At 33.2% G+C, this 21,989-nt stretch overlaps 1 protein-coding gene across 1 annotated transcript; it reads left to right on the top strand.

Annotated features, from left to right (window-relative positions):
• Positions 1-9,230: 9,230 nt before the first annotated feature.
• LOC149557147 (acyltransferase GLAUCE-like) lies at positions 9,231-12,183 on the top strand. Its single transcript, XM_089831859.1, has 2 exons — positions 9,231-9,662; positions 11,026-12,183. Exons 1-2 carry the CDS (start codon positions 9,243-9,245, stop codon positions 11,872-11,874), a joined length of 1,269 nt encoding a protein of 422 aa, XP_089687985.1. The 5' UTR covers positions 9,231-9,242; the 3' UTR covers positions 11,875-12,183.
• Positions 12,184-21,989: the final 9,806 nt, after the last annotated feature.

The raw sequence follows: 21,989 nt of genomic DNA, 5'->3' as shown, positions 1-21,989 counted from the left end.
AATGTAAACACTTGAAAAGTAAAACACCATAGAACATTCGAAACAAGTTTGACATTGGGATTTACTATGAAAGCCCAATTTGAGAAAAACCACCAGCAACATGTCACCACTTTTTCACTCTTTTGAAGTGAGCCCTATTAGGAGCCAACCCTATTAAAGGTCACAATACACACTGTTAAATGTGACCAGGTTAGAGGATTTAATCACCCTATTAGGAGTGGCCTTGCTAGAGGAATTTAGAACATTTCTGTCACCCTATTAAAGGATTTACACAGATTTTTAAGTCCTTTATGACTGTTAGGTCAACTTTTGATTAAAAGAATTTCAATACAAACTATTTACAATGATTAGAAAGAAAATAGTAGGGTTTGATCTATGTGATTACAACTCACTTTGCAATTTTAGATCTCTATTTAGTTCATGTGTTTAATCCCTAATAAGCCTTCCTTGTCACCTCTATCCTTGATTTGCTTGGAAATCCTTCAAGGATTCACTATTCTCTTCATAACAAACTTAAGCTTTCTACTTAGATTTTCTTATCAACCTCAGCAGTTTTTTTCATTTCATTGGAAATATCTAAATTACACATAACTTCTTTGTTTTGTTCTCTTCTTCACATATCTCATTCACACTCACACTCTCTCTTGAAAGTTTGTCTTTGTGCCTCCTCAAATAGGATAACATAATGCTCGCAAGGAGAATCAAAGGTATACTACCTTAAAGCATAAATGAAAAATACATGTTTTCAAAATAGAATAAGTCTCAATTTCAGTTTTGCCTATATTTAGTTTTACGTATAATTTTCAGTTTTAAAGTCTAAGTGTTGAAGTATGAAAAATATACAACTAAAAGTTTAAGTTTTGTTTCAGTTCAACTAGTTCAAGTTTTAGTTTGAAAAAGATATTCATAACAGTTTAATGGTTTCTTTTCAACTAGTTAGCACTAGTGGCATTCCAATATACCCAAAGCTCTCAATGTAGAAGCTAGGCTCTAATACCAAATGTAACGCCCTGCCAAGGGATCCAAAAGAATTAACCTAAAGTTTTTACTAAGTTTTCTAATCTTTTTATTTTATTTTTAAAACAAGAAAGTATAACGTACACATCAAACACATAGTAGCAGAAGCAATAACATGTAATTATCAACAAACACACATAACAGGTTACATTCCTTAAGGATCCCAAGACGTTGAGTCCCATTTAAATTCAATTAATTCTAAGTCTAACAACTACCACATCCACATGAAAGAATAATAAGAAAGTCCAATGTTCATAATATACATTTGTTCTGAATACCTCTTGGCAAATTAATTCGGAATGCTCAATCATCCACTATACATGTCACAGGGTATGAAAGGCTTAAAAGAATATACATATGTAAAAATAGAAATACATCATCCTCTTCGGATCCATGATACATGTGCAATCAAATAAATGAAATCATTCACCATACATGATACATCCATACATCCATAATGATAAAACATCTATCATAAAATCTAACCATCCATCATAATAATCCATGAACAGAATGAAGGTAAATGCCATCCAAGAAAGCTCCAGCCACGGTCACCACGGATGGATCTCAATGGTAAGAGTAAAAAGCACTACCACCCAACCACGTGAAACTTAAATGGTCCACTCCCACTGCGCTGAGGAGATTGTCTCAAGTCCCAAACAGGATATCAAAACACAAGAACTATCTAAGTCTAGGAAATCCTAAAAGTATACTAACTCAAAGGTTCCAACACATAGATCGACATCTAGACCCAAAGGCACCACAAAGACATGTAGGAAACCTACTATGCAAGCGGGAAAGTGTCATCGCACGAGTCACATTGGAATTTACCCGAGCAATCCCCTAGGAATCTCGGGTCCCCTGTGTTCCTACGGCCACTAGTATCCTCTCGTACTGACGAGGCATACTACAGAATAATGCAAGGTCGCAACCAAGCGTTCTCTCTACCCCATCCTAGTATGTACTAGCACTCAAGGCATGGAGAGAACATACAATTATCTTATTAGGTTCATTTTAATCCCCATTTAGTGTAAATGTTATGACTTATTAAAAACAACTTACAATGGGTTTCTCCAGGCAGCCTCTTAGGGCCCCGACCCCCATTGCAAGCCACTTCCCGACACTACACATAGATAACCTACCCTAGGCTCATGAAATCTCAAATCAAAGAATCATAATAAAATCACCTCAGTCCTATATAAGCGGCTAAAAACATTATATATATAATCCACAATAACCACATCAATTCTCCATGGGCAACTGAATAGCATCAAATAATAATCATAATGATCACAACAGATCTCTATCAGCATCTGAAAGCATCCATGATAAATCATATTATCCAATGGTTCTCCAACGAGCAACCAAATAGTATCCCAATAATAAATCACAATATTGATCGAAGACTCCAAAATGGTCAAGTCAAAACATGTCACACCATGACATCATCAAGAGCAAACCATCCAAAACATCTTAGTCCTCTCAAAGCGATTAGAAGGCAAATCGAATATATTGATCGATGACTCAAAAATGGTTATCAAATATAACTGATCGAGACTCAAAAATGGTTAGGTTAGGTATCTCAAATACATACACCTCAGCTTCACACAAGGAAACTGGAAATCAATAACAACCAGTAAATACAGTCATGTCATAGAGCATACTAACAAATCACCATGGTTGGGTTTAGAAAGATCAAGAACAAATCATCATAGCATCACATTCACACACCCCAAGCCTCTGGTAACAACCTAAACTGGTCAACACTAGGACAAACCCTAAAATCCCAAAACATAAACCACATATAGAACAAGATGCAAGTACATGTTTTATAATTTGGGTTTGATTCACATGGTTAAGTTATATATGTGGCTTCAGCTCTCGTTTCAAAGTATATCTCAAGCGTATAAGATTCTCTGTTTATTGTACAAGTCACCCATTTAATCAACTCAAGTATATATAAAGTTCCCTCATTATAAAAATTAATTTCTTAAAAGGATAATCAGAAGATAATCCATTCATTTATTTAGTTTATAGAAATAACTATTTATTGATTTTAAATAGAATAACTATAATTTATAAAAATCAATATTGTTAATCAATAACAATTAAACAAATTTTAAACTCCATTAAATTATCTTCAATTATTAATTAAACTATCTTTAATTAAATTAATTAATAATTATGTTCGCATTCACATAAATTAATAAATAGCATTAAAAATTATTAATTTATAATTAAACAAATAAAACTATTTAAAAAGAATGTTTAATTAATAATATTTATAATTATTAAATTTGTTAAATAAGTATTATTAATTTAATTTATAAATATAAATAAATTACCAATAAACTTCATTAATAAATATTATAATTTAAAATAATAATTAAAATCTATTCAAAACTATTAACAAACTATTTTAATTAAAATAATAATAAAAGTTATAAAAACTTTATATGTATCCCCCTTATAAAATTTATACATACTTATTAACTTTATAAAGTTGATATCCCCTTATAAAAACAACCTCTAAATTAATAACAAGAAACACATGAAACTAATGCCGCCAGTTATTATGAACCCCCCACAATCACAGTACAGATTCGCAGGCACGCATGAAGGTAAAAAAGGTAAGTTAGGGGGTATGGGTTAATCCCTCCCCAATCAAATTTTAATAAATTTCTTTTTAAAAAAATTTTCTCCTTGTTTTTATAAAACGTTTTCATAAATATTTTTTTTTTGCTTTTTAAAGATTCGCTTCCAAAATTCGTCTTCAAAATCTATCTCCCAAAATTCGTCAAGCTCACATCCAAATTCGTCTCTCAAATTTTATGTCTCCAAAAATTCTTCCCCAAAATTCCTGTCTCCAAAATTCACGGTCCCCTGAAAAATGAAACTCCAAGTTGTGATAAGGAGTTTTCTCCTCAAATTGGGGCACTAATTGTGTGTTCACCCAAGAGGACTCCTTGCTCACAAGACTCAAACTTAGAATTAACTTTCCTTAATCTTTCTTTATCTTGCATTAATCTTTTCATGCATATTAAATTGAATTATTAAATAACTTTATTTAATTTTCCACTTGACTTCAATTTTTAATTAATTCATTACTTTTAGTCCCATGTGCACTTTATGAAATTAAAATAGCATTATTATCTTCTCTTATTTTATCTTTTAAATTAATTTCTTTTATTTCCAACTCATGCTCGCATCATGCGATCTAGAATCTTTTAATAGTTTAATATCTTTTTACTTTTTTTTAAATTTATTTTTGAATGTTTAAATGATAAAATATTTATTAACTTAAATAATAATAATATTTAACATTTATTTAAAAATGAACTCTAAATATATTATCATCAAATTAAATAAATATTATCACATTCTAAAATTATCCTTGTAACTTTTATCTTTAAATTTAATTCTTTTTATTTAAATAATTTCTCAATTAATTAAATATAATTAAATATTAAAATGCCATAATAATTTTCCATTAGATTAAATCATTAATTAATCTTTTAATTAGACTTAATCAAAAGAAAATACACCAAAGACTCATAAAACAACATATGAAAACCCATCATAGCAAAACACCTACTAAATCAAATAAAGGGTTATAATAACGAATTAACATCATTCGACGCATTCAAAGGGTACTCAACTTAGATACTTGTCCTAATTGTCAATTAGGACAAATGGCTTAAAGGGTTGGGATTTGGACTTAAGAATTTATCTCCCCTCTCTTACCATTGGGATAATGCGATAGAGTACGCTCATCTTGGCAATTCAAGGAAGTCGATACCCAGTACCTACAACCTGCATAAAATTCACGCATGTACAAACACAATATTCTAAGCTAAACAAGCAATGGCAGGAAGTGGTGCATCGTGTAGATCCCGACTAGCAGGTGACTACTACTCCCTTCCTTAACCACATCAAAAACGCCATACATAAAGAAAACAAACATGCACACCATACACATGCAAGTATGGGGTAAGTATTCATAAGAAAACACGTACAATAACCATCTAACTAAGCATCATCAATAACTGCAACACTGTGATAATCATCAGACACACATGAAGTATAGAGTAGCAACTGATCTCATCATATAATCAATTGAATGTAAAACAATATCTGATAATCTGAGAGTAATGGTACTAAACATCAAGCATAAAACTGGTCTAAAAGAGATCAACAATGATAACAGAAATGCGAACTAGGGGTAGTCACTACATATTCATCTATTTCCTCAAATGGATCCTTCCCATTTGAAGGAGTTTGTCAAAACTTATTGAGATTTATTTCCCTTCTTTTGTTCTTTTCCTAAACGTGATGTTTCCCCATTGTTCTGAAGAAGACAAAGGAATGGTGATAAGCTAAGATTGTGGATCTATTTGTTGTGTAGATCTAGCCTTTTCCTTTTCAATTTGCCTCTTTGATAATGTTGTTTCAAATAGTTTTTCCCATTATCAGAGATTGTGTTTTTCATGCTAGTTATTGGACTGCTAGTACGTATTGTTTGGATGAGGCTCTCAACCCATTCTATATTTAATTGAGTCCTTAAATGTGGTACTGCATTGGCTTCCTACGCTCCTTGTGATTCTCTAATCTAATGCATGTCATTGTATATATGAGTTCCTTCCAAGGCTGCAAAACTTAAGTTTTCTCCCAGGTCTCTATCAGGGATTAGGTTAGATTCTAGTGTTTCTTCTTCATCTCTATAGTTTCCTCCATTTTCCCATTCCATTGGATCTCTACTTGTTGTGGAGGTATCAGCCAGCCTTGATGATTCATGTGGTATTGTTCCCATAATGTCAATTGATTCTCTAAATTTGTCTATGTTAGGAGTAACTCATGACACAATTTGTTAGAAGTCTCTAAGTTATTAGTGATGTCTTCAAAGGAGTTGTCTTTTAGGCACTGGCTACACAATTGCATGATTAATTTTTTTTGTTGCAAATCATCGTTGATGTGCATATCTTGACTCTCTTCTTCCCTTTTCTTAGTATTATATAATTCTTCTACTCTATTTGCTTGGGGATTAAGAGCCATACTTCCCTTCTCTCCTATCTTGTTGGTAATCGAGGTTATATTTTGATCCATCTCTGCTATTGCTATTGATTTTATCTATTAGGTCTTTCTTTCTTCCATAATAAAATTCTTCAAAGAATATTTGAGATTTGATGTTTTGTTGATGTAACTTGTGTTTCTTTCATAATCTGGTTTGATGATATTCATAATTTTCTATTCATATCTAGCGAAGGATAAGTTGTCGATAGATCTATCTTTTATTACAAAAAAAATACATGGAGTTCATTTTGATCCATTTCTAAGTTTAGAAGGAATTTGACATCATTAGATGAGTTATCAATACCAATGAGGTGACCCAAGTCTTCTCTAATTCTTCTTAGAATTTGCAAGTGGTTGAGTTCAAGCGGGAGAGTTTTACATACTATCCAAATTGGTGAATGATGTTTTGTAACCATTTGTTTATTATAGTTGGGTTCCCATTTCAAAAAAAAAAGAGTGTCCCTTGAATAAACAACATGAAATAGTTTTTCATTTTGGATTAGTTTAAATTGGCAATGTAAGTAGAGAAAATGGCTTGTAAAGTTAGAGATTCTTACCTGTTGGATCGCAACAACCCCGTAGCAATTTAACTAGATCAAGGGTTTTGGATTAAGTATACAATCATAAGTCATTACAGACCATCCATTTGCTTTTGCTGAATATGTTGCTAATGATTAAGACATTTTCTGACTTAGGGTTTTGGTGATTCTGGATGGTATTGACAACCTTATCTTTGTTGATCTAGGATTGAGAATCCCATCTATTTTGGTTATTTAGTAGAGCAACCAATTTCCTATAGGGCAAGATATAGGCGTCCTTTTTGTGGAGAGGGGGATTTGAAGTCAAGGGATTGAGAGGGTTATTATTAAGCCTAGGTCTATCGATGAGAATACAAGTTGGTTGTTGAGAGATTTTTGGGATGGGGAAAGCTCATGTTTGGTTTCCTATTGGATGTTCCAGAATAATCTGGGTATGGATGAGGTTGGGGGAATTACCTTTTGGAAGTTTGGGCGAGTTTGGTCATTCTCCAAGGTTTGAGCGAGTGGTTGAACTTGGCCTAGTTGACCCTTTTTTGTTCGTCGAGCATACTTTGTTTTGCAAAAATTATTTTCTTACTTCTTCACTCGAATATTTGAGGCATTCTTTATCATCTGAGTTTGTTTCATTCATTTCCTTCAAAGGTGGTCGTCTATAAGATGGTGCCTTGATTGGCTAGTTAGAGATGGGCCTGGATCTTCTGGGGTTTTTTTTTTTATGGTAGACTAGCTATCATCCTTCTTCCATGTCTTCTGCTACTGGAGGGATTCAATAGCTATTGCTCATTTGATGTTTCATGGCTCCCGTTGTTTTTCCTATGTTGGATTTACCCTATGCCATTGTAATTTCTCTCCCCTTGATTTCATGTAGTTTAGTTAGGGCATTGAAATTGTTATGGCATTGAATTCTTGGATCCAGGATTTGTTTTCTTTTGTTAGGAGCTCTGTGTGCACTTTCCTCCCAAAGCATATGCAACCAAGATTTCATATTTCCATGAAGATTTTTGTAAGAGGAAGCTTTACAACTGGATGCAATGTGCATGAAAGATTGTCTTGCAACTCGCAATATGTTTGTTGTTTCGTTGATTTCACATTTTAAAAATTCTTTTAACATTATATTTCTATTAAGCTAGACGATTGAACTATAGTTGTTTGTCGATCCTTATTTACTATTTTCTTGGTGTTGTCATCTAATTATCATCCACATTTGTTATCATTTATTTACCATTTTTTGGACCTTTCAAAGATACTTATTACTCTTGTATTTGTCATTTTAAAATAAAACTTTCATGTTGTTAGCTACATCATTAACTTTGATTTGTTAATTATGTTTTAGCTTTCATGCTACCATATGTAACATGAGATAAATAGTGAAGAGCTTGATGAACTTGATTGCAAGCTCACACACCTTTTTGAATTAGGAATAATGCATGTAGTTTTTCCCTATAAAATTTGATTCAAGCAATAAGCTTTTAATAATAGTTACAAATTTAGTTATATCAAATTTGTAGAAATTTCTATTTAAAATATATGAATTATATTTTTAAATATTTATTTTTATTTTTATTTAAAATTGAGTATAGAATTCCAAGAGTGAAAATAATTTCAAGGTAGACATTTTGAATAGATAAATATTTATAGCAATATGGTTTTATTTTATAACTATAATTATGTGTGGATAATGTTTATGTTGAAGGTATTTTATTATTTGAAATGAATAATTAGATATTTGAGAACAACATTTTTAGAATGAAAATACATGAAATTAGAATTTTTTAAAGTAATTTGAATTTTTTACCAAAAAACCTATTTTAACCTTAGTTTCTTTAAAATATTTAATAATTATATATGTAATATTTAAATTCGTATAAAAAATTTGTATATGGAAAAAATTGACAGGTAATATTATTTACAAAATGTAAAATGGAAGGGATTAAAATGGTCAAACTGTCATGAAAAAATCATGACAAGTAGGGGTGACCATCAAATTCCAGGCATGTTCATACTTGTGGAGCTGATAAAGATACTTTCAGTCAATTTTTTTACTACAAAGAGATACAAAGGTACGTTTTTGTTGGAAGCTTACCTGCCTCCATTTTTAAGTACAAATAGATACAAATCATTCAATTATGATAGTCATGTCACAATAACTACTTTAAAATGACAAATACAACAATATATTCAATATTTTTCCTATTGAACATTGAATCAGTATAAATATTCAATCAACTACTATTTTAACAACCATTAAATGCACTCATCTAGTGAATCATTTTCCTCCCATACTCTGAACAGAGGCGGAATATGGGAAGCTGCATATTTTATAGATCCTCAAAGTGGAAAATTTTATCCGCAGGCCAGAATTTTCAAACAAATCAATTGTCTCTGCTGTGTCAGTGACATGGACACAGCGTGCATACCAATTCAAATTAAAAGCCAATTAAACGACGTAAGGGAAAAATGCAAACATCTCTCCAGTTGAAGAAAAGCGGCATTAATGGCAGCAATTAAATGCCCACCAAAATCCAATGAAATTTATGGGTCGACAGTGGTTACTCCACCAGCCCCCTCTGATCTATAAATGGTGCTACCATGTCTTGCTTATCAGGCATCGTCGCAATGGAGGAAATAGATCTCAAAGTTAAAGTAGAGAAGCCGTTCCTTGTTCGTCCAGCAGAGGAAACTCAAAGGCGGCTATTTTTCCTGTCCAACTTTGATCAGAATCTGGTTTTCACGGTGGAAACCATCCATTTCTTTGGCTGTAATGGAGAAGAAGATGTGGCACAAACCGTGGAAAGTGCATTGAGCAAATTGCTGGTTCCATATGATTATATGGCTGGGAGGCTGAAGCTTAATTCTGAACAAGGGAGGCTGGAGATTGATTGCAATGGAGAAGGAGCGCTCTTTGCCTCTGCTTCTTGTGATCTGAGAATAGATCAGTTGCCTGATATTGCATTTCCCAATCCAGCCTTTGCCCAATTCATATTGCAGGAATATGGGTTTTCAAGCCTTCAGGACTTGCCCCTCCTCTTTCTACAGGTCAGCATTTTCAAAATAATCTTATCAGATTTTTCAAAATAATCTTATCAGATTTTTCACAATTCATTTGAACTGTAAATTTGTTTCTAGATTTGATTGTATAGATTTTTTTTAGCATTAATGTTTCAGATTAGAATAAGAGAATGCAAGAGAATGCAAGAGTTGAATTTGATTATGTATGTTTATTAAATATCAACGATTTTGAATCATGCTGGTGATCCCATCAAAATGATACTTAAAAAACATACATAATCAAATTCAAAAACACAAATTTACATTTTCTAATTATTTTGACTTGTAATTGTTCTTTTTGAAGTGGGTAGTCCTTTTTTCCTCTTGGCTTTGCACTTTGGTGCTTCTTTTCATTTTCCTTCACATTTGTTTTAATTTTTTAAACAAATGATTCTAATCACTTGTTACCAAAGGAAAGAGTAGCTTCTTGAAAGATCTCTGCAACAATCCCCAGCTCTGCTAGTAGCAGCCCCATGGAAGGGGCAATTGCCCATCTCAACATGGAGGGGCTCATGCTGGAGGAGAGATATCTACCACAAAAATAAGCATAGTGGCTCCCTTCAATTAAACCCGCCTTCATCTGAAAACTGAAAGCAGCAATACAGTGTTGTGCTCTTCAATTATAGGGCACCAAATGTGCGTGCACGCTCAACACACTAGAGCTATTGTAGGAAACTTTTTATCCTCGTCCTAATTTAGTGCAACTTTCTCAGTTCTTAGGCAGGTAACATTGTATACGAGCTATTTCTGTTTCTTTAAAGGATTCAATTTCGTTTTTCTTAATTAAATTGATTGATCCTTAATTAGTGGCTTAAATTGATCTATTATGAGAATAGATAATTCACTGAACATCTGGCATGAGAATGGATGATCTATTTAACATCTATTCAATGTCTATTGCACCTGAGTTATGTGAAGTCATATTCTATAAATAGTAGTTCACACCAGTCCATCTCCCATGAAAATAGCCTGTCTTGTTGACACTTACTACACGTAGCTCATTTATTACATATAGATGATGTGTTTACCAGGATGAAACATCAAAATCCCGCCCATCATAATATTATTCCCTCAACTTCTCATCATCAAAAAAAAATTTAAAAATAAAGATCTGGTTCTAAAGCAGATTCGATGAATACTATAACCTGCAAATGACTTTTATAGGTTAGACTTTTCAGCAACCGTAAAGAATCAAGAGTTACAGTCTAGTGTTTGGAATGTTGAATGTTTCTATTACCTGAAGAGAGATACCCGAGTTGAAAAATATGAAACTAGAGCAAGCCATGGCCTAGCAGAAACACCGAAATGAAAGAGCAAGCATTGACAAATGACAATACTGTGTTGTGCACAGGTAACAAGATTCAAATGTGGAGGATTCGCATTAGGGCTAGGAACAAACCACGTTCTCCTGGACGGCATCGCAGCACTGGACTTGATGAAGAACCTAGCCGCCATCGCGAAAGGGCAAACCCTAGCCGTGCAACCAGAAACGGACCGCACTTGTCTCAAAGCCCGAAGCCCTCTCAAAATCACTCACCACCACCTGGAATTCACAAAATCCTCCGAGATCCCTCCAACAATTGCTCCATCGCCCGCCTCCAAACTCTCCTTCAATCTCTTCCCCATCTCGGCCCAAATGCTGAGCCGACTGAAGGCCACCGCCCAGCGGCCGTGCAGCAGCTTCGAAGCCCTAACAGCCCACCTGTGGCGCGCCCACACGGAGGCCGTGGACACTGCCGCGGATAAAATCTCGACACTTCTCTTCGCCGTGGACGTTAGGGCAAAGATGGTGTCTCCATTGCCCAAGGGTTTTTCAGGCAATGCCATTTTCCCGGGCTACGCTAGGGCAACGGCAGGGGAATTGCGAGGGGCAGAGCTTTCGTGGTGCGTGCAGCAAGTGCAGGAAGGCATCGCCCGCGTCACTGATGAATACGTTCGATCGGCCATTGATTGGTTGGAGGTGTACAAGGGGGTTTTCTGTGTGGACAGAAGCATTGTGGTTTCGCCATGGAAGAAGCTTGCATTTGAAGAGGTTGAGTATCCATGGGGGAAACCCCTCTATTCCGGTCCTGTTATCAACAGCTGGATCGACTTTCTGCTCTTGCTGCCCAATGGAAAGGACGACGGCCTCAATGTGTTCATAGCATTGGAGGCAGAACAGATGAACAAGTTTAGGACATGCTTGTACCAATTCTATTGATTCGACAACATCGTCTGGATAATGAGAATGTTCATTGTTGAATGAATTTATAGAAGGTTCACACTTCACAATGTTAAAAGAGTTGGCTGTATTGGGAGACTAAATGCATTGAAAGACGTTAGAAGTCTTTTCTTGTGGATTATCATTTCTGGTTTCTCTTAACAATCTTTGTCAAATATTTAAGAAATGGAGATTTGGGAAGGCCACTTCATCCCAATTTCATATTTCCTTTTTTATGTGATGATCAAATTAGTAATTTCAATTTAGGGGATTGTGTATTTCTTAAATATTAATTTTTTATTATAGAAATTGTTTGTTTTTCAACTTCTTAAGAAGAAGAATGTTTATTTAAATTTTCATTTTTAGTTTCTTTTTATAATCTATGTCAAATATTATGTAAATGAGGCATTTGGAAGGCCGTTTATTCTTTAAAAAAAATTAAAGTATGATGAACCAAATTAATAGTTTTGAGGGAATATGTATTTTCCAATTTCTAAAATATTAGTTTTTATTGGACAAGAATGTATATCTTTCAGTTTTAGTTTTTTTAATAACAATGTTTAAAGTTTCAATTTTTTAAATAATGATATTGGAGCAAATATTGTGAGAACTTTTTGATTTACATATCATTTTATAATTAGTTTTGTGTATATTTACTTTTCTTTAAAATTTCACCATTTTTTTGTGTATATGTTTTGATAAAATGTCTTAATATACAAACATATTGACAAAGCATGGAATCTCATGTTGAACAAGATTAAGGACATCTACTTAGCTTTTAGTTACCGAGACACGGATATTTACACCTACTTAAAATTCAATCTTATTTTATGTGCATGTGTGCTTTGTCACTTTCATTTTATTTGTCTTATGCCTTTATGTGGAAGGTTCCATACAAATGCATTGACATATATCAACTTGTATAATGGCCTACTAAGGAACCCTCAGTGCACAGAGTCAAATATATACTAACAATTATTGTTTTGAAACATAGAATTAACATCATGAACAATAGTGCAATTACAAACCATAATGCATAAGCAACAAACAACAATCATCATATATATTATTGTGCAAAAGCATAAGACTTAATTACTTTTAGGAGTTCACTGACAATCCAAAACACACTATGAATAAAGTACAAATGTCCATGAGATTGCTCTACAAGGATTGAGACAACATCCATGAATCGTAAGAGGTTGAGCTCATAATAACCCATAGACTATCCATAAAAGAGAACAATCCATCCTCAAAATGTATCTAAACAAAATGTTCATTTTAATTTGAAAGTAAATGCTCATAAATGATTATACATACAACTTAATTACCTTCTAACCATCAATAAACCAGTGGAGATCAAATCATAAACCCATCCCATAAACATAAGCAAGTCACTTGATATTCAAGATTGAGTGAAAGCCAAATTGGGCACAAATGGTAGGAAGAGGTATCAAATTGCGAAGGTGCCAATTGATGATTGGTACACTTTTAGGAGAAAAAAAATCGTCCAAAACTTGCACGTATTGATTTTTTAGCAAAAAACATTGATTAGCACAAGTGTTTATGAAGGCAAAGGTGTTGATCGACAATTTCATTTTGAAATTTAAAGGAAAATAAGCATACACTTGTGTGGACACCAACATACGGTAGCTAAATAATGAGCTCTACATAGAGGAGTACAAGATGAGCATAATTCAAGGTTCTTAAACACCCAAGATTATTAAAGATATCATTAAGTAAGCTGATCTACTAATCATATCATCAATAGTATAAAATCACTAAAAGAGGTGTAAATGAAAAAGTAATAAACAAAAAGTTCAATCTTTAATGTCAGTTCAAGAGGAGTGGGCATTGAAAGCAGTAGATAAAATTAAATAGACCAAACCTTGCATGTTATTTTAATGACTAGGTAGACTCATCGACATGCAATTGAAATGATAATGAGGATTGGGTAAGCCATTATGCAATGGTCGATAGCAATAATAACTTCAATGTCACACAACAGTGTGATACCTTCATGCCCAACCCTTGTGCTAGTAGAGATAGTAGCTTGAACACAAACACAAGGTATACACATGCAAGCAATGGCTAACACACATTCCAATCAAATGTAGAACTTGTGGATAGTACGATGATCCCAGTTCAAATATAATGCAATTAATAGTATGCAAATAGGTCAATGGCATTTTTAAAGGCATTTTAAAGAGCTATGTGGGGTAAGGTGTTTAGACTCAAGGATGAAGTGTCATTACATGTGTTGCAGAAGCTCATGTGGTATCAAGCAATCCTTCACTTATCAAGGATGCTCTACTAAGCCATATCAATATCTACTAATGACAAGGCTAAGTTGTACCATATCAATGCCCTAAAATGAGGGCAAATAATTGTCATATCAACATCCTCATATGGAAAGGCAAGGACATTCCATATTAATATTTGTAGATGGAAAGGTAGTCATGTTAAGTCTTATATTATGCTTCACCTTATTTTATTTTATTAAGTTGTCACTTGTTTAAGTAACTCCTTAGCGTGTCCTATATCACCCACATATGGATTAGGATCCACATAAGGAGGCACTCCATCCCACTACTCTACATGTATTGATCAACCATGTCATGCTTAAAAATAACAAAATTTAAGAAATCCCATACCAATGAACAAAAAGGGGATAATGTATGCTAAATTGGGCTCCTCAAGAGATAAGATCACTTTGACCATGATAGAGGAACGTAGTTCAAGTGCATGCCTAGATGTCACCTAAACTTTGTACATCCACACAAGTATGGTCTCACACTCAAATGGAAAGTTGAGGACAATGCAAGAAGTGGATAACAACATGAGCCATGGAGACAAAGGTTTTGGGTTCACTCAATTGGCTTTTTTCCAAGAGCAAAGATTTCAAGGAGAACTCAATATTCACAAATGCAAATTAAATATTTTCTGCAAACATGGGGTTGATTCCTAATCTATAATTGCAACAGAAATTGAGAAAAGATCACTGACTAGAATTTAGTCTTGAAGGACATGACGATTGACAAACTTTCATAATTTGACCAAAATCCAAACTTCAAATGATTCAAAAATATAAAATTCCTATTTTGGGCATTTAAAAAGGAGAGCGACATAACACCTCAAAACCCACATAATTACAAAAGATTAAATGTTCATAAAATGTCAATTAAGAAATGAAATATAAGCATTGTAAGAAATACCAACTATCAACCCACAAAACTAAAGACCATTTTACTTTGAATCAAAAGATAAGAGATGCCCTACCTCACATGAAGAGGGAAAAAAATGAAAAATAATGGAAGAAAATTAATCCTTCATGAAAACTAAAATGGCTCCACCAGAATAAGAGCAGTAGCAACATGAATCCAATGAGTTGTATCACACAAGAATTTGTTAAGTATATTGATCGTAACTAGAAAAGGATCAATTTTATCTATTGCAAAGCAGAGTAAAATCCCAATTTCTCAAAAATTGAGGGAAATGAGCTATTTTCCCAAATATAAGGTCATTGTTTAAAGAGTAGCTTAAATCAAATCACTTAATTAAATTTAAAACAAACTATAGACTTTCTCAAAAAACCATTAGATTAGAAAATTCAATTTCAATTAGATGGAATTCAACTATAGAAAATTGGCTAGAAAATAAAAAATATCCTCAAATAATAGAAATTGGTGCATTTACATTTAAAAGTGTTTGCGACAATTGCAAGAACTCTAACTACACACACATTACCGATCTATCACAAAATGCATGTGAAGTCTAGATTTTCCCACATGCATCAGGAATAATAATCAATAACAAGTACATTGCCCATATAGGGATAATATTGGCTGAATCATGATAGGTAGAAACTATCTCGTTCACCAATGTCATAGATAAATCACGCTCAAACTTTCATCTTAGGCCATAAGGATGTATTTAGCAAACATGTAAACATGTATAGATTCTTATATTGAGCCACAAGGATGTGTTTAGAAATAAAGAGTGTCTAGCAATAAAGAATATTATTTGTGATGATTTTCTTTGTGGTTTGTTTAGTTGACCATATTTAGTTGTGCACCTAAGATGTCTTTGAGTTTTCTTTTATGATGATGTGAGGCCTCGCCCCGACCCATCCTAGCATCGATGATACATTATTATTTTGATACTCATGACTCGATATGTTAGAACATTATTTGATGCACTGAACATTATTATGCTATTTATGATGTGTGGTGCTTTACTTTTAGATATTTGATTTCGTCATTTAATGCTTTATGGACATGTATGATGATGAAGTGAATGAATGCAAAACTAACACCTTGATTTTTCCAATTTTAATGAGTAGAATGAGATAAAAAATTGATTTGTAGAAAAATGGATGTTTTAATTTACATGAATTTCTTGATACGTATTTTACATTTATACATGTGTTTCTTGAACTACTGATGTGTGCAATGAGTGTGCAAGAAATTTAGCTGGGAAATCCAATGGAAGGACGAAACTGAACCCCTTGTTAATTTGTGTTATCCTTGCATTGTCTTTCTTTGAAGGTTGTTAATTGGTCTTACTATTCTCCTAGCCTTTATTTGTTTCCTATTAAGTCTTTAAGGTTTAAAAATATTAAATTTAAGTACCCTAGGGGTAAGGGTATGGGTGGGGAGTACTTTCCACCCCTTTAGCCTCCTTGGTTGACTTTTAGGGTCACTCAAAAACCCTACTTTTGGTTGATTTCGAAAATTGATTGTATCCTACATGAGTTGGTGACTCCAACTCCATCTTAAGTTTACTTGAAGTCTAGTTAAGTTAATGTAATGCCCCACCAAGGGATCCAAAGAATTAACCTAGAATTTCACTAAGTTTGGTAACTTTTTTTTTTTTTAAACATAAAAGTAAATACCACAAATAACTTATACACCATAATGGAAGCAATAGCAATGTCCATCTAAAAGTAAACATAACATACATAACAGATTACATTCTTTAAGATCCCTTAACGTTGAATTGCATCTAAAACAACTAACATACATGAATCCATCTAGTACAACATCCACATGAAATAATAATGATAAGTCCAATGTTTATACATTACATTTCAATTGCTCAATCATCCATTGTACATGTCACAGGGTATGAAAAGCTTAAAAGAGTATCCATATGTAAAATAAGGTACATCATGCTATTCTAATCCATGATACATCAAAGTAAAGATAATCACATGATACACATGATAAATCATCATAGAAGATATATACATCCATCATAAAGATCAAACATAATAAACTAAGTGCATGGTTCCTCCCAACCATTAATAGCATCATTAGACCATCGTGGATCCTAGCCATCCCTCCATGCGTAACATTCCAAATCATCGAAGAGATCATCGGTATTAACATAGTAGGAATGTCACTTCTAACATATATTATATCATATGCAGAAAATAATCTAACATGCAAATATAAGCATAAAATAACATCATCTAATGTATGCTAATCATCAATGAAAGGATACATATCCACCATCATGAAGGATGCATCAGCCACAATGTCTCAATGAATCTCAAATGATAAGAGTGGAAAATACACTACCACCCGTCTGCGTGGTACTTAAGTGGTCCACTCCCACCATGCTGAGGAGATAATCTCAAGTCTCAAACAAGCTATCCAAAACACATAGCACAAATCTCTATAAGTCCAGGAATCCTAAAAGTATACTAACTCAAAGGTTTCAAACACAAAATTGACATCTAATCTCAGAGGCACACAATGACATGTAGGAACCTACTATGCAAGCAGGAAAGTGTCATCGCATTTATCACGTACAAGTTACCCTGGCAGTTAGCTAAACTCCATGGGTCTATACTGATCTCATGTGGCCACTAGTGTCCTCTCATACTGACGAGGCATACTATGGAATGAAAGGTCGCAACCATGCGTTCTCACTACTCCCATCCTAGCCTGTACAAGCACTCAAGGCATGGGCGAGAACCAAAACACTTATCTTTTTAGGTTCATTCAGTTAGTATTAGGTGTGAATGTTATCACTTATTAATCCAACTTACAATGAGTTACCCTGGCAGCCTCGTAGGGCCCTGGCCCCCATTGCAAGCCACTTCCTGACACTACATGCAGATATCCTACCCTAAGCTCATGGAATCATAAATCTCAAAATCACAAAAGATAATCCATAATAAAATCATCAAATATGCACAAAAGCATCAAATCTCCATGAGCAAACATCCATAGAAAATCATGATCACAACAGCTCTCTATTGGCAACTGAAGCATCACTAATAATCAAAAGTATCCAATGGTTCTCAATAACCAAAATATATCTCAATCATATTGATCGAAGACTCCAAAAATGGTTAAGTCAATCATGACATCATCAAAAATAAATCCACATTACAGTCCCATTACGGCGACTAGAAAATAACCAAAGATAACTGATCGATGACCAAAAATGGTTAAGTCAAGTGTCTCATACATAAGAATCTCAACTATAACAATTAGTAATTACATCCAATACATAGAGCATTCCATCACATAACCATGGTTGGGTTTATAAAGATCGAGATTAAAACATCATCATGTCATCACAATCACATAACTCCCAAGCCTCTGGTAGACGTCCTATAACTGGTCAACACTAGTCAACCCAAAACCCAAAACAATAACATAAAGAATACACAATGCAAACACATGTTTTGGTTTTGCTAAATTTACAAACTTGAATTTAAATGTAAAGATCTCAGTTTATGTTTCCAAGTTTGGAGAATAAATGGAGGAACATACAATTTTCCTAACACATGTATTATTTTGGATGAATAAAAGTTTTCCTTAAAATCCATCTTCCAATTATAATCTTTGTTTGAAAACGTCCCCCACCAAACTAACAATTAAATTTCATATTCTTTCTTTAATAATTTAGAACAATTAATTAAATCTTCATAGTTAAGTTATAATATTATAAAATAACTCATCGTTATAAAAGATGAACCTTTAATATATATCTTTTATCAAATAATAATAATTCAAATTTATTAATTAACATATTTACATACTTATATATATATATATATGTGTGTGTGTGTGTGTGTGTGTGTGTGTGTGTGTGTATATGTATATGTATATGTATATGTATATGTATATGTATATGTATATGTATATATATGTATATGTATATGTATATATATATATATATATATGTATATGTATATATATATGTATATATATATATATGTATATATATGTATATATGTATAGATATGTATACATATATATATATGTATACATATACATACATATATATATATATATATATATATATATATATATATATATGTATACATATACATACATATATATACATATACATACATACATATATATATATATATATACATATATATATGTATGTATATATGTATGTATATATATATATATATACACATACATATATAAATATATATAATTGTTGCATTTTATAAAAAAAATCGAATATAAAATCGAATTACACAATTTCGATTGATGTCAAATTAAAACTTTAATCACACACTACCACTGTTTAATAACAATCACCGCCGGCTATAAAAGTCGTGCGGCCACCATGCCTATCGTCGCAGGCCTGCGACAGTAGTTGCAGTACCTGCGACCGTAGGTATGATGTCGCTGTTGGACGTACAGGGTACGGGTCATATACCCGCCCAAAGACATGTTTATTATTACTTTTCAAATAGCGTTTTTAAAACGCTTTTCTCAAAGATGAATCGCGATGCAATTTTTTAACATTCACTCGTTGCGAAATATATGTCATTCGAATTTTAATTATATATATATACACATGTATGTATATATATAATATATATATATACAAAATTTAATCAAATATCACAGCACGCACACACACACATGTATGCAGATTTAAAAATATAAACATATATATAAATTCCAATTCTTAGAATTTTCCTATAAACCTTTGATCTCAAAATTTACTCAATAGTTTATCTAATGGCTTGGCTACAATTTAATTCCTAGCCCCGTGTTCTTTTCAGATCTATGCATATAAGATTCTCAAATAAATTTAACTACCCATATTGAGAATGCATTCAATTAAAAAAAATAGGAAAATCCTCAGAAGACATATGGAAGACACAAAGAAGACAGGGAATGCAAGATGCGGAAATAACATAAGTAAAATCACAAGAATCTACCCGGATTCTGATGCTAATTCACTCTTCCTTAGAAACTCCGCAGAGCAAGCTCCTCCCTTCTTCAGAATTCTCGAGTCCTCCAATGCTCCAATTGCTCTCCAAACGCTATGTCTAAGCTTCTAGGAATGCTCGAATATAAAGAGCTCTCAGGAAACATCTAGAATGCCTCTAGAAACAGCTAGAAGGTGTCACCAACTAAGCATGGGTCTTTTCCAACCTTCTAGATGAGTCATAGGGTTGTAGACACCATGTGCTTAATTGATGCACTAACCCCTGTGTTGTTGACATATGAGAAATGAAAAGGTGCGTTAACTCCCATGCAAGCTTATAACTCTAACTCACTTTTTATATAACTTCTATTTTAATTCTTATAACTTTTATTATTATTATTTATTTATTACTTTATTATTATTATTAATTTTAATTTCTAATTTTATTTTATTTAATTCTTTTTCCTCAATTAATTCTCATTTAATTAATTATAATCAAAATATCAAATAACATGATATTTTATATTAATTTTCTGAAATAATTAATTTATTAATTAAATCTATTTATTAAGACTTAATTAATAGAAAATTCACCATAGACCTCTAAGATAAAATATGAAAACCCATCATAAAGCAATTCACACAAAATCAGTCTAAAGGGTTAAAAATCACGAATTATGTCATCCAACACATTCGGTGGGTAAAATATCCAGATACTTATCCTACCTCACCAGGACAATTGGCTTAAGGGTTTGGGATTTGGACTTGAGAATTTATCTCCCTTCTCTTATCATTGAGATAGTATAATAGGGTACGCTCATCCTGGCAATTCAGGGAAGTCGATACTCGGTACCTGCAACCTGCAGAAAAATTATGCATGTACATACAATATATATAATGCTAAGCTAAACAAACAATGGCAGGAAGTGGTGCATTGTGTAGATCTCAACTAAGCAGGTGACTACGACTCCCTTCCTTAACCATATTAGAAACGCCATACAATAAGAAAACAGGCACACCATACACATGCAAGTATGGGGTAAGTATCCATAATAAAACACATGAGATAATAAACCATCTAACTAATCATCAACAATAACTGAAAGCAATGTAATGATCATCATGCATACATGAAATGTAAAGTCTAAATGATCTCATCATATACCAACTGAATCCATAACATAATGCTTGATAGTGTCAAAACAATACTACTAATCTATCAACATAAAACTAGTCTATCATAGTCTGATAATAACAACAACAATGTGTCCAGAAAAGATGTGAACGAGGGTAGGCACTACAGTTAAGGATCATACTTAGAGGCATTTTGGAGTAGTTTTGGGGTTGTTGTTACCCAATTTCTAGTTTTTAGAGAGAGTTTGAAGATTGAAGGAAAAAAAAGGAAAAAGCTCTTCTCAACTTATCATTTTACCATAACTTTTTGTCAAGGTAGGAGTTCTTCACTCTTTTGAATTTGTTTCCTCATGGTTTTCACGCTTGAATCATACATATGGCATTGTGTTGTTCTTTGTATAGCTTGCTTGTGTGTTGGGGTTGATTTGGAGGGATCTTAACTTGGTTCTTGATGTTATTCTTATGCTTGCCTTGATGTTTTTCTTTGAGGGGATTTCATGGGGATTGTTTTGGCACCACTCACCCTTGGATAGGGAAGAAGTGGCCATGTATGGAGGAAGGACCCTAGTTGGACCTCAATAGTGTAGAGTCTCCTCTCATGGTGAGAGGAGGGAAAAAGGGTAGGGTGTATGAGCTCCTACTTGTCATCCCATACCTTGTATGAAAATTTGAATTCTTGAAGAAGGGAAGGAATGAATACCCTTGTTATATTGGCCCCGAAAGGGCATTTGTAGAAGAACATAAGTTCTTGAATGTTGGCCCCGAAAGGGCCATGTTATGGTATGGTG

Source organism: Cupressus sempervirens, chromosome 5 (assembly GCF_028749045.1).
Source record: "Cupressus sempervirens isolate cs-2001-9-10 chromosome 5, ASM2874904v1, whole genome shotgun sequence".
Lineage (NCBI taxonomy): Eukaryota > Viridiplantae > Streptophyta > Pinopsida > Cupressales > Cupressaceae > Cupressus > Cupressus sempervirens.
Note: the sequence above shows the minus strand (reverse complement) of the source record. Positions and strands in the feature narration are given on the sequence as shown.

What these genes read in the sequence shown, in the direction of transcription:
- LOC149557147 (XM_089831859.1), top strand. Translation starts at nt 9,243, where the DNA reads ATGGAGGAAATAGATCTCAAAGTTAAAGTAGAGAAGCCGTTCCTTGTT. An exon ending in TGCCCCTCCTCTTTCTACAG is followed by an intron (nt 9,663 to 11,025) that starts GTCAGCATTTTC and finishes TGTTGTGCACAG; the next exon opens with GTAACAAGATTCAAATGTGG.